Genomic DNA, 12,859 nt, shown 5'->3' with positions numbered 1-12,859 from the left:
TAAAGAATGGTTTGAAATAAATCAAATTAAAGTAATAAAATTGAAACCACGTGGAATGAGATCATACAAGAAAAAATTAATAAACTCATAGAGTGTATGCTGAGAAGATGCTCCATGATCTTAAAAAGTAAAGGATATGCCATTAACTAATGATTTTAGTATTTTTTAGAGTAGTTATAGAAAAGTTGGAAGACCATATTTTTGCATTAAAATACCAGTTTAAGCAAAAAAACGTGTTTATTCATTTTTAAGTAGTCTTATTATGTACAAATCTTTTTTCTTATATATGATATTAACCATTTAAAACATAATTAAAAAATGTTGCTCTAATTAGTAAAAAGTAAAAAAACTATTTTTTTTAATTTAGTTGCTAATGCTTTGGAGGACAATGTATATTAAGATGTTTAGTTTTATATATTACATTTTATATGATATTGTAAGAGTTAAAAGTGTATTGTGCTTAAAAAAATAAATTCTTATAACTTTTTTTAGTTTTTTTGAGATTATTATTGCTTATGAGAATATATCTTCACTGAATATGGAAACTTTAACTTTGAAAGATCAATCAACTGCTGAATCACTAAACCTTCCATATTTTTTAGCTGCAACATTTCCTTCAAACAACTCTATTTCCAGGTCTTTAAAATTTTATGAAGGTTTTGAAACAGTAAATGATTTAAATGCAAAAGTGCCTACTACTAGAAAAGTGTTTCTTTATATTCGTGCTATTATCAAGGTGATGGTTATATTTTTTTGTGTATTAAATTATTAAGTTTTTGAATTTATTGTTCTATGTGTTTTAAATGCTTTTGTCTAAAGTTTTAAGTTTGTGATTTCTGACTTGTTTTATGTGAAAAAATTAATTTAATAAATTATTGTTTTCTATTTATTTTTAGGATAATTTTTTTAGCAACTTAACATATTATGGTGATGCCATAATGTTAACTATAGGTAAGCACATTTCCTGAATAATCAATCTAGGGTTATGTCTTCTATTGTGAGCCCCAACCGTGGTTTTAGCTAAAGTCAATTTTTAATTTTATTTTATAAATAATATATTATTAAATTAAATTTTATTAATAAATATTATTTATTTTAGTAATAATATGTTATTAAAAAGATTTAACTTTAAAGTTTTGAGATGCTTTCTATCCATGTATGATTTTTTTTCTATGAAATGACTTTGTTTACAGTGAAAAAAAATAATTTTTTAATGACTAAAAATTTATAATTTGTGTTAAAGAAAGAAATGTTGATAAAGAATGTAACAACAGCAATAAAAAAATGTTACAACTCTGTTTTGCATAAATGCAGGTACTGAATTTGCTCCATCTTTAACATTACATAAGTATTGGCGCCATCTTTAACATTACATAAGTATGTTTGAATGCTAGAAAATATTGCTGCTTTTGCACCACCAGGTTGGTGTCTCAGTAAAAACAATAACAACAAATGATTGGCAACTGCTTTTATGAGTACTTTAAAAATTTGTAATAATCATATTTGAAATTTAGTTATACACAATTACCAATATATATTTTCATGGATGAACATTGCTTGCATCTGTCTAAGGAACTCAGCGTGTATTGCTTATCAGAAAGAATAAACTTGATTTCATTTTTTCCAAATGCTGCACACATCTTACAACCATTAAATGTGTTTTTAGAGCATTGGAACAAAAGTGGGGGAATATTTTTGTCATTTTAAATAGGATAATGATTTTAATGAAATTCTCAGAGAAAATATACCAAAGTTGTTGAATAATTTTTTATGGATCCAAATATGAAAAAAAGTATTATAAACAGATTTATGTTGACAGGAATATTTCCATTTAATGCAAACAATTTTGATTATAAAAGTAATTCATTTTATTAAATTAAATTCTAAGATTAATAGTAATAAAATAAATACAGCAATAACAATGTTGAGAACATATTTAAAAACAAGTTTTTCATCAAAAAGTATGACATATTTGGTATGTATGGAAAGATTATTTTAACCACTGTTATAATCTAGTAAAAGTTATGCGGCTATATCAAATCGTCAAGCATAGTTTTATTTAGAAAAGATGTAGTTTTCAGCATAATGTACCTTGGGGCTTGGCTATAGATAAGTCTATGGATTTGATTTTTTCATAAAAGCACATATTGGTGTTTGTTTTCAATGAATGTAACTTGACATTTATAGTCAGACATTATTTGGGAAAATTATCCATGAAAAACCATTATTTTATGAAAATTGAAGTTATTATTTTCAATACCACTCCTAAATGAGTATGTTTAACAATAATGTCACGTTAGATTCAGATAAACTAATGTAGTGTTGATTTTTCTACAAAAGTCATTTTTGCATAAATAATCATAACTTTTAGCCCCATTCAAAAAACTGTTTTCGTATTTAGTATCATTTTTTGAAATACTCGGGACTTATTCGGCTATCTTGAAAAAATAATTTATTCCATTCAGAATGCGTAAACAATTAAAAAACAGAGCGGTTAACTTTATAAACAAATTACTTTCATTTTCAAACTCATTTCGTTTTTATATCAGTAGTAAACTTTAATTGAGATATGGTTTCTTTTATTTTTATAACAATAATATAAAAGTAACATAAGTTACAATTAACTTATTGTTATAAAAACAATTATATCTTTGAACACTAAGTCGATAGAAATAGCTATTATGGCTTCAGTAATGTATTAAGATAAATACTTTTTGTTGTTAGCACAGCTCAAAATGAAATATATATTACATAATTCATTCCTACTGTTTTTAAAAGTAACATATTTTTATAAATCTACCAACACAGATGTATTAGTTTGTAATTAGGTTCATAAATTATGTCAAAAAAACACTTCAAGATATCTTTATTGTTATATGGATGTATCTCCTGCAAAACTAATAGATGCTTCATATTTTACCATTATTTACGAATTCTTCGTTTGCATAAATTAAATACCAATAAATAAAAAGTTGTTTCGTTTGCCACTAACAATCAAACAGATTTGTTTAAAATTATCGGCTTTTTTTTTTACGAGTTTGTTTGTTCTATGCCTTAGTTTTTTTTTTTTTTTTTTTTTAAACATCTTCGCTTCCAACAAGGCTGCAAGTAGCCATTAATTAAAGTTAGAAGTTACTGGAAGAGAAAAGATGAAGATTGTAGAGCAAGATAACGATTGACAGACAACTTAAAGGATTGCAAATTATATGAATCAGGAAAGCAAGATGAAGGAAGCAAATTCCAAAGAGCTGATGTTCGAGGAAAAAAACTAGACGAATAAGCGTTTTTGGAGCACTTAGGAACAGTCACAGAAAAAGGATGACACTTAATTGAATGACAAGTAACACGAGAATGCTATTTAGTAGATATCACAAGAGATGCTAGCTCTTTAGAGCAGTGCCCATTATTGTATTTGTAGAAAAGAGAAAGAGAAGCAACATTACGACGATGTGATAATGGTTGGAGGTTGGCTGCAAGAGCAGGTTTAACTATGTTTACAATGCGTTTTTGCACCTTGTCTAAAAGAGAAAGGGCATCATTAGAAGATCCGCCCCAGATATGGCAACAATATTCCATACAATGCCGGATTTGAGATTTATAGAGATAGAGAATAGAATCCGAAGTAAGAAAGTGACGAGCTCGATAAAAAGATGCAACCTTAGCAGATGCTAATTTTGCAACTGATTTGATATATGGTTTCCAAGAAAGATTGGAAGTAAGAGTTAATCCTAGAAGATGAAGAGTAGATGACTCATTGAGTACATCACCATTCATGGTTAAATATAGGAAGATCTAAGTTATTGCGATAACGATTGGCTGAAAAAAATTGAGTTTTACCTGTATTGAAGTTCACCAGCCACTGTGAGCCCCATGCTGTAGCAGAAGTGAGATCCTTTTCAAGCTCAAATGCTCCCTCCAAGCAATCAGAGATTGTTGGCTTCTTATCGCTACAAGATTAAATGGTAGTATCATCAGCAAACAATGCCACTTAGATGTGAGAATATCTGGAAGATCGTTAATGTAAATTAAAAAGAGTATAAGGCCAAGGATAGAACCTTGAGGAACCCCTGAAGTTACAGAATAAGAAGAAGAGTGCTGTCCATCAAGGACAACTTTTATTTTATAATTGGAAAGGAAGGATTCAATAATCTTAAAGATGTTGCCAGATAGACCATAAGAAGTAAGCTTGTGGAGAAGACCAGCATGCCAAACTTTATCAAAAGCTTTTGAAATGTCAAGAGCGATGGCCTTAACCTCTCCACCTTCATCTAATGCACGATAAAACCTGTCAGTTATTACTGTTAGCTAATCAGCTGTAGAACGAGAAGATCGAAATCTATATTGATGGTCAGAAAGTGAGTTATTAGATTCAAGATGAGAAATTAAGTTTTTGTTAATTAAAGATTCAAAAACCTTGCTTACGATAGGAAGAAGACTTATGGGACGGTAGTTAGACGAATCAGATCGCTCTCCAGAATTTTTGAAGATAGGGATAACAGATGCCGCTTTCCAGCAGGCTGGAAAACAAGACTCTGATAAGCACTTGTTGAATAGTTTTGAGAGTATAGACGACAGCTCCAGAGAAAACTTCTGCAAGACAATAACAGGTATGTTGTCTGGGCCACAAGCTGTAGAAGAGTCTAGGCAGGAAATCACTTTAGATACAGAAGCTGGAGTAATATGAATGTCAAGGTGAGGTGACAAAGTTTCGATCGGCAATCGCAGTTGCATTGAGTATTGCATTAAGTATTGCATTGAGTATATTTTAACATTTTAACATTCTTTATAATTTCAAAACTATTTAAAAAATGCTAGTCAAGTGCCTGCAGTCACCCCGTATGCTGACGTAAGGTGACTTTGGACATGTATAGAGAAGGTTATGGACATTAAATAAATAAATAAGCAATTTCATCAATGATATTTTTCATTTATAAATAATTGCAATTGGTATTCATCTAAATTGCACTTAAAATAAATCGTGTCCTTAAAATGACACATCATGGAACATCAAAATTATCAGCATTACTGTCATTAAATCCATCGTCATTATGTCTATAAGTACTCAGGTTATATGTAGTATCGTTAAAGTTTGTAGGTCTATTGATTCATGGAACATCAAAATTATCAGCATTACTGTCATTAAATCCATCGTCATTATGTCTATAAGTACTCAGGTTATATGTAGTATCGTTAAAGTTTGTAGGTCTATTGATTCATCTAACGATGATTCATAAAGGATTGTTTTTTATGAGGGTTTTCCTTGTAGAATCTTATTCTTCATTGTCTTTTTTGTAAGCTTCTTCAACATTCTTGCTTTTTTTGCAGCTGCAAGTGCCTCTTTGCGGGGTATCTGTGGCTGTTATAGATCTACCCTTATGGTGTCCTTGATTATTAGTGTTTGAATTCCATGGAGCCGCTTTAGGATACGGATGAATTTGTTGTGGGGTAACATGTGAATCAATAAAAATGCAGCTTTTATATACATTCACTCGAGAATTCCTTTGTGCGGAATTAATCTACAAGGGAATTATGGTGTTGCAATCCTTATTGATTGTGTAAATAGAAATTTACAAAACTTAAATAATTATCTATTAAGAATTGTTATTTAGCAATCATTAAAAAGGCATTGGACAATTTAATCTGATGTCAAATTGATGATGTCTGTTAAAAATTAGGCTCATAACTAGGATCTGATTCACTTGGAATTGAAAATTTTACATCAAAGAACCAAAAAATCGTTTTTTCACTCTAAAATTTGTTTTTTAAAATAAAGTTTAAAAATAGCTTTACTTAAATATGGTTAATAGACATTAATTAATAATTGAGTTTAAAAAAATAAAATTTTTCACCCAAAAATCCGAAATTAAAATCTCTTATGGATTTGGAGTTATAAAGTTTTAAAGCTGAAAATTTTATTAAAATTATGATACAGGAAGATATGACCCTATTTAAGTTATAAGAAAAATATAGTTTTAATAAAGAGGTACTTTAGATCGCAAAACCTTACCTTTAAATACTATGCAATGGGATCGAATTCATGGACATATCATTGAGTTGACAAAAGGACCTTCAAATACAATGTAAGCGTTGTTTTCAAAGCATTGTTTATTCATATAATTTGTTATACAATTTTTATAAATAATATAATAATTGTTATACAAAGTTTTATACAATTTTTATTTTGAAGGATTTACGAAGTTGTTGCAATGAAAATTAACATGAATACAATTGTTAAAAATGCCACATCTACTTATAATTATTTTAAAGATTATGCAACTGCAGATTATAATGAACCTTACATTGCTGCTTCATTTAATGCGTCCATGTATGGAAAATACAGAAAATTTGTTTTAGGTAAGTTCTTCTTTTTTATATTAAAAAAAAAATTGAAAAGTAACAACTTTTGAGTATGTGAGTGGCAACCCTGGTTTTAGGAATCACTTTGGTTAATTAATTTTTTCTTTCTTGAATTTTAAGTTCTAAAATTTTAATGAAAAATTTTTGTTGTAATTATTTCTCTTTTTTTTTTTTCTTTTTTTAACGTTAGACTTTAAAGGATGGGTGGAGGTTTTAGTAAATTTTGGGTTGTTCCATGCCAAATTGACCAAAAATTTAGGATTTCAACATGGACCACCAAACCAACCACACAACATGGTTGGTTTATGAGTTTTAAAGAAAAGGTAAATTTTCAGTAAAATGGAACATTTTCAACTTTATTTCAACTGTTTGTTATTCTTTATTAAAGAAAAAAGTAGTCACTTGATTACAATTATTAACATCTCTGCATTTTTTTTAAATGAGTTCAGTCTGTGACATGTTTTTGGAGACAAGCTTTCTTTGCTCTCATACAGTCAGCAGTATATTTTGACATTGATCTTTGTTGTGGAATGTATCAGGGCTTTTGGATAAAACTGGTATTTCTATCTGCACAATCATTAGTGGCATTTAATCCTGATACAAAATTACAAAAGTTTTTATAAGATGCAAGTACCTAGAGGTGTTCCTTAGTCTGATACCACTTTTTTTCCAGCACTTGTTGTATTGGTAAAAATAAATAGAAGCCAGGTTTCCTCTGTGATTAAGTTTTTAATTTTATTTAGACTTGTATGATATCTTCCCAGGAGCCTCTAACCATAAATCTTTTATTTTTGGTATAGGGAATGTAAATAGCTTTTTAACATCAGGAACATCCAATTCTATAGTAACACACTTTGGGGAAAAATTTATGTATGTTTGTTAAGAGTTTTTAGTAAAACACTACCAATATCATAATCTTTTCAAATGATTTCAATGTGCTTCGTATTCTCCAAGGTCATTTACAACTGTATGTTCAGCATTGCTGGATTTCAAAAATGAAGGAGAAAAGTATAGGGCAACAATAAAGTTAGCCTTGGAAACTAACTTGTTTATATAATATTAATAACACTCTCTGAAGAAAAATGTAAAATCAAAAAAAAAATCTTTTAGCTGACTTTAGCAAAATCTGTACCCATAAAGAATGAGAGGAAGAGAGTTCTTGTTAATAGACTAGCAGTATCAGTTACAAGTTCTGAATTTTCATCAAACAATTATTGACTTCTCTGAGTTTTTCCTGCGGTGATATGGCTATTTTACTCCAGACTCCGGTAGAATATTTTGAAATATCAAAAATATCATTTGTATCAAATATGCTGCGTGTACAGACACAGCAGTTTCATTTATATCCCAATTATTGTTGTTTTTGAGATATATTTTGTTTCATTAGACATAAAACAAACAGAAGTGTTTTCTCAATACAAACAGCTTCATATTTCTTTTAAATTCCTGGTAACTTGTATGCCTACTTCACAAACAGCATAGTTTTTAAAACCACAGAGGCCCAAATATTTACAATATTTTGAAGCAAACAATATTCTCCTGTCTTAGCATTGCAAGGTTTGTCATTCCCTTTGCGCTTCCTACCTCTGCAAGGTGTCTTTTTATATACAACCAAAATTAGTCTTGATTAACATGAATCTTTTAACCTTGAGAGAAATAATACAAAAATGACATCATGACAATTGATAGGTAATTGACTACTTGCTCAGTGTTACAGTTCCTTCTTAAGCTTTTGCTCTTCCCATTGTTCTAAAATATACATGCATTTGAACGAAAAATTGATTTAAATATTTAGAAAATTTTAAATAAAAAATAATCAACTTTGCATTCAAGTGAATAGAGTTTATAATAAGAACTAAATAGCAGACAGTAGTAAGAGCGGGGTCTTTAGGGTTGGGGAAAGGATGGGGTAGTTGGTGGACATGTTCAATACGATCTTGAATAATAATATGAATAAAAATAAACAAAAGTGTTTTTATTTGACATCAGCAGTATTCTACTATTTCCAGTGCTATGTACGGTTAAACAAGAATTGGTTTTGAAACACTGTTTACTGAAATCTGTTAAATAAACTGATTTTTAACATTATTATATATATATATATATATATACATATATATATATATATATATATATATATATATATATATATATATATATATATATATATATATATATATATATAACTACAAAATTGATAATAAACAATATAATGGAAAAAGGTATGCCAAGCAAAAAAAAAAACAATAATTGAATTTTTGAAATTTGAACACTGTTTACTGAACACTGTTTACTGAAATCTGTTAAATAAACTGATTTTTAACATTATTATATATATATATATATATATACATATATATATATATATATATATATATATATATATATATATATATATATATATATATATATATATATATATATATATAACTACAAAATTGATAATAAACAATATAATGGAAAAAGGTATGCCAAGCAAAAAAAAAAACAATAATTGAATTTTTGAAATTTGAAAAAAGATTTATTTCTTTTAAATAAATATATAAATAATAAAAAAGCACTAGAGGCCTTTCACTATTTTCATCAGTAGTGCTATGTTTAATGCTTTATCAAATTTTTTTATATTACTGTAGAAAGTTAGATAATAGAAAAATTAAATTGCTATATTGTAACTATGAGTTACCATTGTAACATTTTTTTAAAAAGGAAGTTTCAATTAAATGTGTCATGTTTTTGTTTATGTAAATGACTTTCATATGACAACAAATTTTTTTCACTTTTTAATTCAAGGAAAACAAAGAGTTGGAAAAAAGGTTCTATAGTTTTGTTGTGCAATCTCTGGCATTCAAATACATGATTGTCAAATTGGTCTGTAGAATTTCCTGTTCTGCAACTGGAAATATGACCATTAGTACGATTTCTTAAATTATTTGTTTTTCCAGTGTAAGTAGATAAACCATTACATGATAAACACTTTAAATAATAAATAACATTTTTGCTATTACAAGTAATGCGACTTTTAATATTCCAAATAGTTCCATTAGACGTCTCAAACTTATCAACTTCTTGTAAATATAATTGGCAAATTTTACAACGAATATCTTTACATTTGAATAAACCCGTTTTTTTGATAGATGAAATAGAATGAAATTTTGAAGAAGTTAGTTGTCTTAGTAAATTTGGTGGTTGTTTGTAGGCTATTACTGGATGTATATTTGAAAAAACCTCCTTTACCCTTGCATTAGTAGATAGACTAAGTAAAAGGTTAGTTTCTGTTAAAATAGGCTGGCAGTTTAAATTGCTATAAAATGTAGTTACCAGAGGAAAAACTTCTTTGGATTTTTTTAAAGGTGCTGGTCCTTGTAATTTGGCATTATGAAATGCTTTTTCTATAATATTATCTGGGTAAAGACATTCTTTTAACCATAGTTTTAGTTCCGTTAAACGTAGTTTTTCTGTAGCATAATCCGAGGTAAAAACAATTATTCTTTTAGCAAGATTATATGGGATATTCTTTTTTATGTGGAAAGGATGAAAACTATTGTAATTTAAATAGTCGTGGGTATTTGTTTCTTTGTAAATATATCTGTTTTGATATGTTTGTTGTTTTTAAGAATAACCGATACATCTAAAAAATTAATGACATTGTAGATATTTCCGTTTTTATTGTATTGTGTACCTAAATCAACCGTAAAATTAATTGAATTATGTAGTTCTTCTAGAGAACTTTTAAACTTGGCGATGTCTAGATTTTTTGGCCATATGTTAAAACCATCATTAACATATCTAAAATAAAACTGTTCAATATTTTTAACTTCTTCTTTTGAAAAGTATTTTGGTAAGATTTTTGGAAAAAGCAAAGTTTCTTCTAAAAATCCAATTGTAAGACATGCATAGTCTGGGGCAAAGTCTGTACCCATGGCTGTACCTGTAATCTGATGGTATACTTGGTCGTCAAAAATAAAATTATTGTTTTCTAAAATGAAAGATGCCGATTCTAAGAGGAAATCGGAGGTGAATCGATCTGCTATTAAATCTTTCTGTTGTTCAATCCAGTATTGTAATGCTTTAAGACCTAGATTATGTGGATACTTGTGTATAGATTGACAATGTCACATGTTAGTATTACACTGTCTGAATCAATATTTCTAGGGATTTTTCTTAAGAAAAATCCCTAGAAATATTGATTCAGACAGTGTAATACTAACATGTGACATTGTCAATCTATACACAAGTATTCCACATAAAAGAATGTCTTTACCCAGATAATATTATAGAAAAAGCATTTCATAATGCCAAATTACAAGGACCAGCACCTTTAAAAAAATCCAAAGAAGTTTTTCCTCTGGTAACTACATTTTATAGCAATTTAAACTGCCAGCCTATTTTAACAGAAACTAACCTTTTACTTAGTCTATCTACTAATGCAAGGGTAAAGGAGGTTTTTTCAAATATACATCCAGTAATAGCCTACAAACAACCACCAAATTTACTAAGACAACTAACTTCTTCAAAATTTCATTCTATTTCATCTATCAAAAAAACGGGTTTATTCAAATGTAAAGATATTCGTTGTAAAATTTGCCAATTATATTTACAAGAAGTTGATAAGTTTGAGACGTCTAATGGAACTATTTGGAATATTAAAAGTCGCATTACTTGTAATAGCAAAAATGTTATTTATTATTTAAAGTGTTTATCATGTAATGGTTTATCTACTTACACTGGAAAAACAAATAATTTAAGAAATCGTACTAATGGTCATATTTCCAGTTGCAGAACAGGAAATTCTACAGACCAATTTGACAATCATGTATTTGAATGCCAGAGATTGCACAACAAAACTATAGAACCTTTTTTCCAACTCTTTGTTTTCCTTGAATTAAAAAGTGAAAAAAATTTGTTGTCATATGAAAGTCATTTACATAAACAAAAACATGACACATTTAATTGAAACTTCCTTTTTAAAAAAATGTTACAATGGTAACTCATAGTTACAATATAGCAATTTAATTTTTCTATTATCTAACTTTCTACAGTAATATAAAAAAATTTGATAAAGCATTAAACATAGCACTACTGATGAAAATAGTGAAAGGCCTCTAGTGCTTTTTTATTATTTATATATTTATTTAAAAGAAATAAATCTTTTTTCAAATTTTAAAAATTCAATTATTGTTTTTTTTTTTGCTTGGCATACCTTTTTCCATTATATATATATATATATATATATATATATTTATATATATATACACACACACTCATATATATATATATACATATATATATATATATATATATATATATATATATATATATATATATTTATATACACAAATATACATATATGTATATATATATATATATACATATATATATATATATATATATATATATATATATATATATATATATATATATATATATATATATATATATATTACTTATAATGTTTAAAAATATCTCATGAAATATCTTATTATGAAATATTGTAGTTAAAGTTATGAAATATCTGTTATTACATGTTAATAAATAAAATCACTAAATCTATTTAAAAATGGATTATTACTTGTAGCTGTTACAAGCATCCAGCACACATAAAATTTTGCATGGAAACTCATATTAGTTAGTGAAATCCTTAGGCTACCTCAGCATGAAATTTTTTTTATTGTTTTTTAACAAAAAAAAAAAACAATAAAATCACCCTAATAGTCATTAAAAATTTATTTGATTTTTCCAAAATAAAAAACTTCAAAACTTTAAATATGTTTTGTTCATACTTTGAAGCTCTGTACTTTAAAAACAAAATTTTTATAGAAAACTTTTACAGGCATTTTGTGTTTGCTCATTCATCATAACCATTATTTATTTATTGCATATATTTATATTGTATCCATCATCCATCCATCATTGGATTTTCAATATCTTACTTTATATATAGAATAAAAATACACAAAATATAAAAAAAAGATTTTATTTTTCTTAAATATAGTTTCTACTCCTATTCTTAACAAGCATTATCTACCCCAAAACCACTAGAGCAAAAGTAATAAAACAAATCACTTTTTTTTTTTTTTAATTTAATTTTTGAGGTTTTGAACTTCCTGCTATTAAAATTGCTTTTTTGAAAAAATATAAAAATATATAAAATACATAAAATAGCAACTTAGTTTTGCAAGAGTATATGTATTATTATATAACTTCATGTAGTACAACATGAAATTTATAATTTTTTTCAATTTTTGAAATATTATATGTCTTATAAAATATATTTTTATGATTTTTAACGTCATTTGATAAATCTGAAGTGGCATAGATAACCTAATAATTTTTTTAGGCAACAAAGAAGTATTTTCAAACAATGGTTCCAAGATGTTTCATAATAATCAAATTTATATTGATCACTATTTCAATGGTGAACTGATTGCTGGTCAAATATACACCTTTTTTCAAAGAAATATTCTTGATGATGTAATTTTTAATTATTGTTATTATGGTACTT

General features: G+C 27.1%; 1 protein-coding gene across 3 annotated transcripts in view; it reads left to right on the top strand.

Moving 5' to 3' along the window:
- Positions 1-12,859, top strand: part of LOC136088967 (receptor-type tyrosine-protein phosphatase epsilon-like) — a 158,580-nt gene that overhangs the window by 127,067 nt on the left and 18,654 nt on the right. For all 3 annotated transcript variants that reach the window (XR_010642672.1, XM_065814258.1, XM_065814259.1), the window contains 5 exons: positions 493-736; positions 897-951; positions 5,993-6,080; positions 6,188-6,354; positions 12,695-12,828. Coding sequence is in view for 2 of the 3 variants with exons in the window: in XM_065814258.1 (XP_065670330.1) it covers positions 493-736; positions 897-951; positions 5,993-6,080; positions 6,188-6,354; positions 12,695-12,828 (688 nt within the window). In the remaining variant the exon portion in view is untranslated. The remainder of the gene's footprint in view (positions 1-492; positions 737-896; positions 952-5,992; positions 6,081-6,187; positions 6,355-12,694; positions 12,829-12,859) is intronic.

The sequence above is a fragment of the Hydra vulgaris genome, chromosome 12 (assembly GCF_038396675.1).
Source record: "Hydra vulgaris chromosome 12, alternate assembly HydraT2T_AEP".
Taxonomy (NCBI): Eukaryota; Metazoa; Cnidaria; class Hydrozoa; order Anthoathecata; family Hydridae; genus Hydra; species Hydra vulgaris.
Note: the sequence above shows the minus strand (reverse complement) of the source record. Positions and strands in the feature narration are given on the sequence as shown.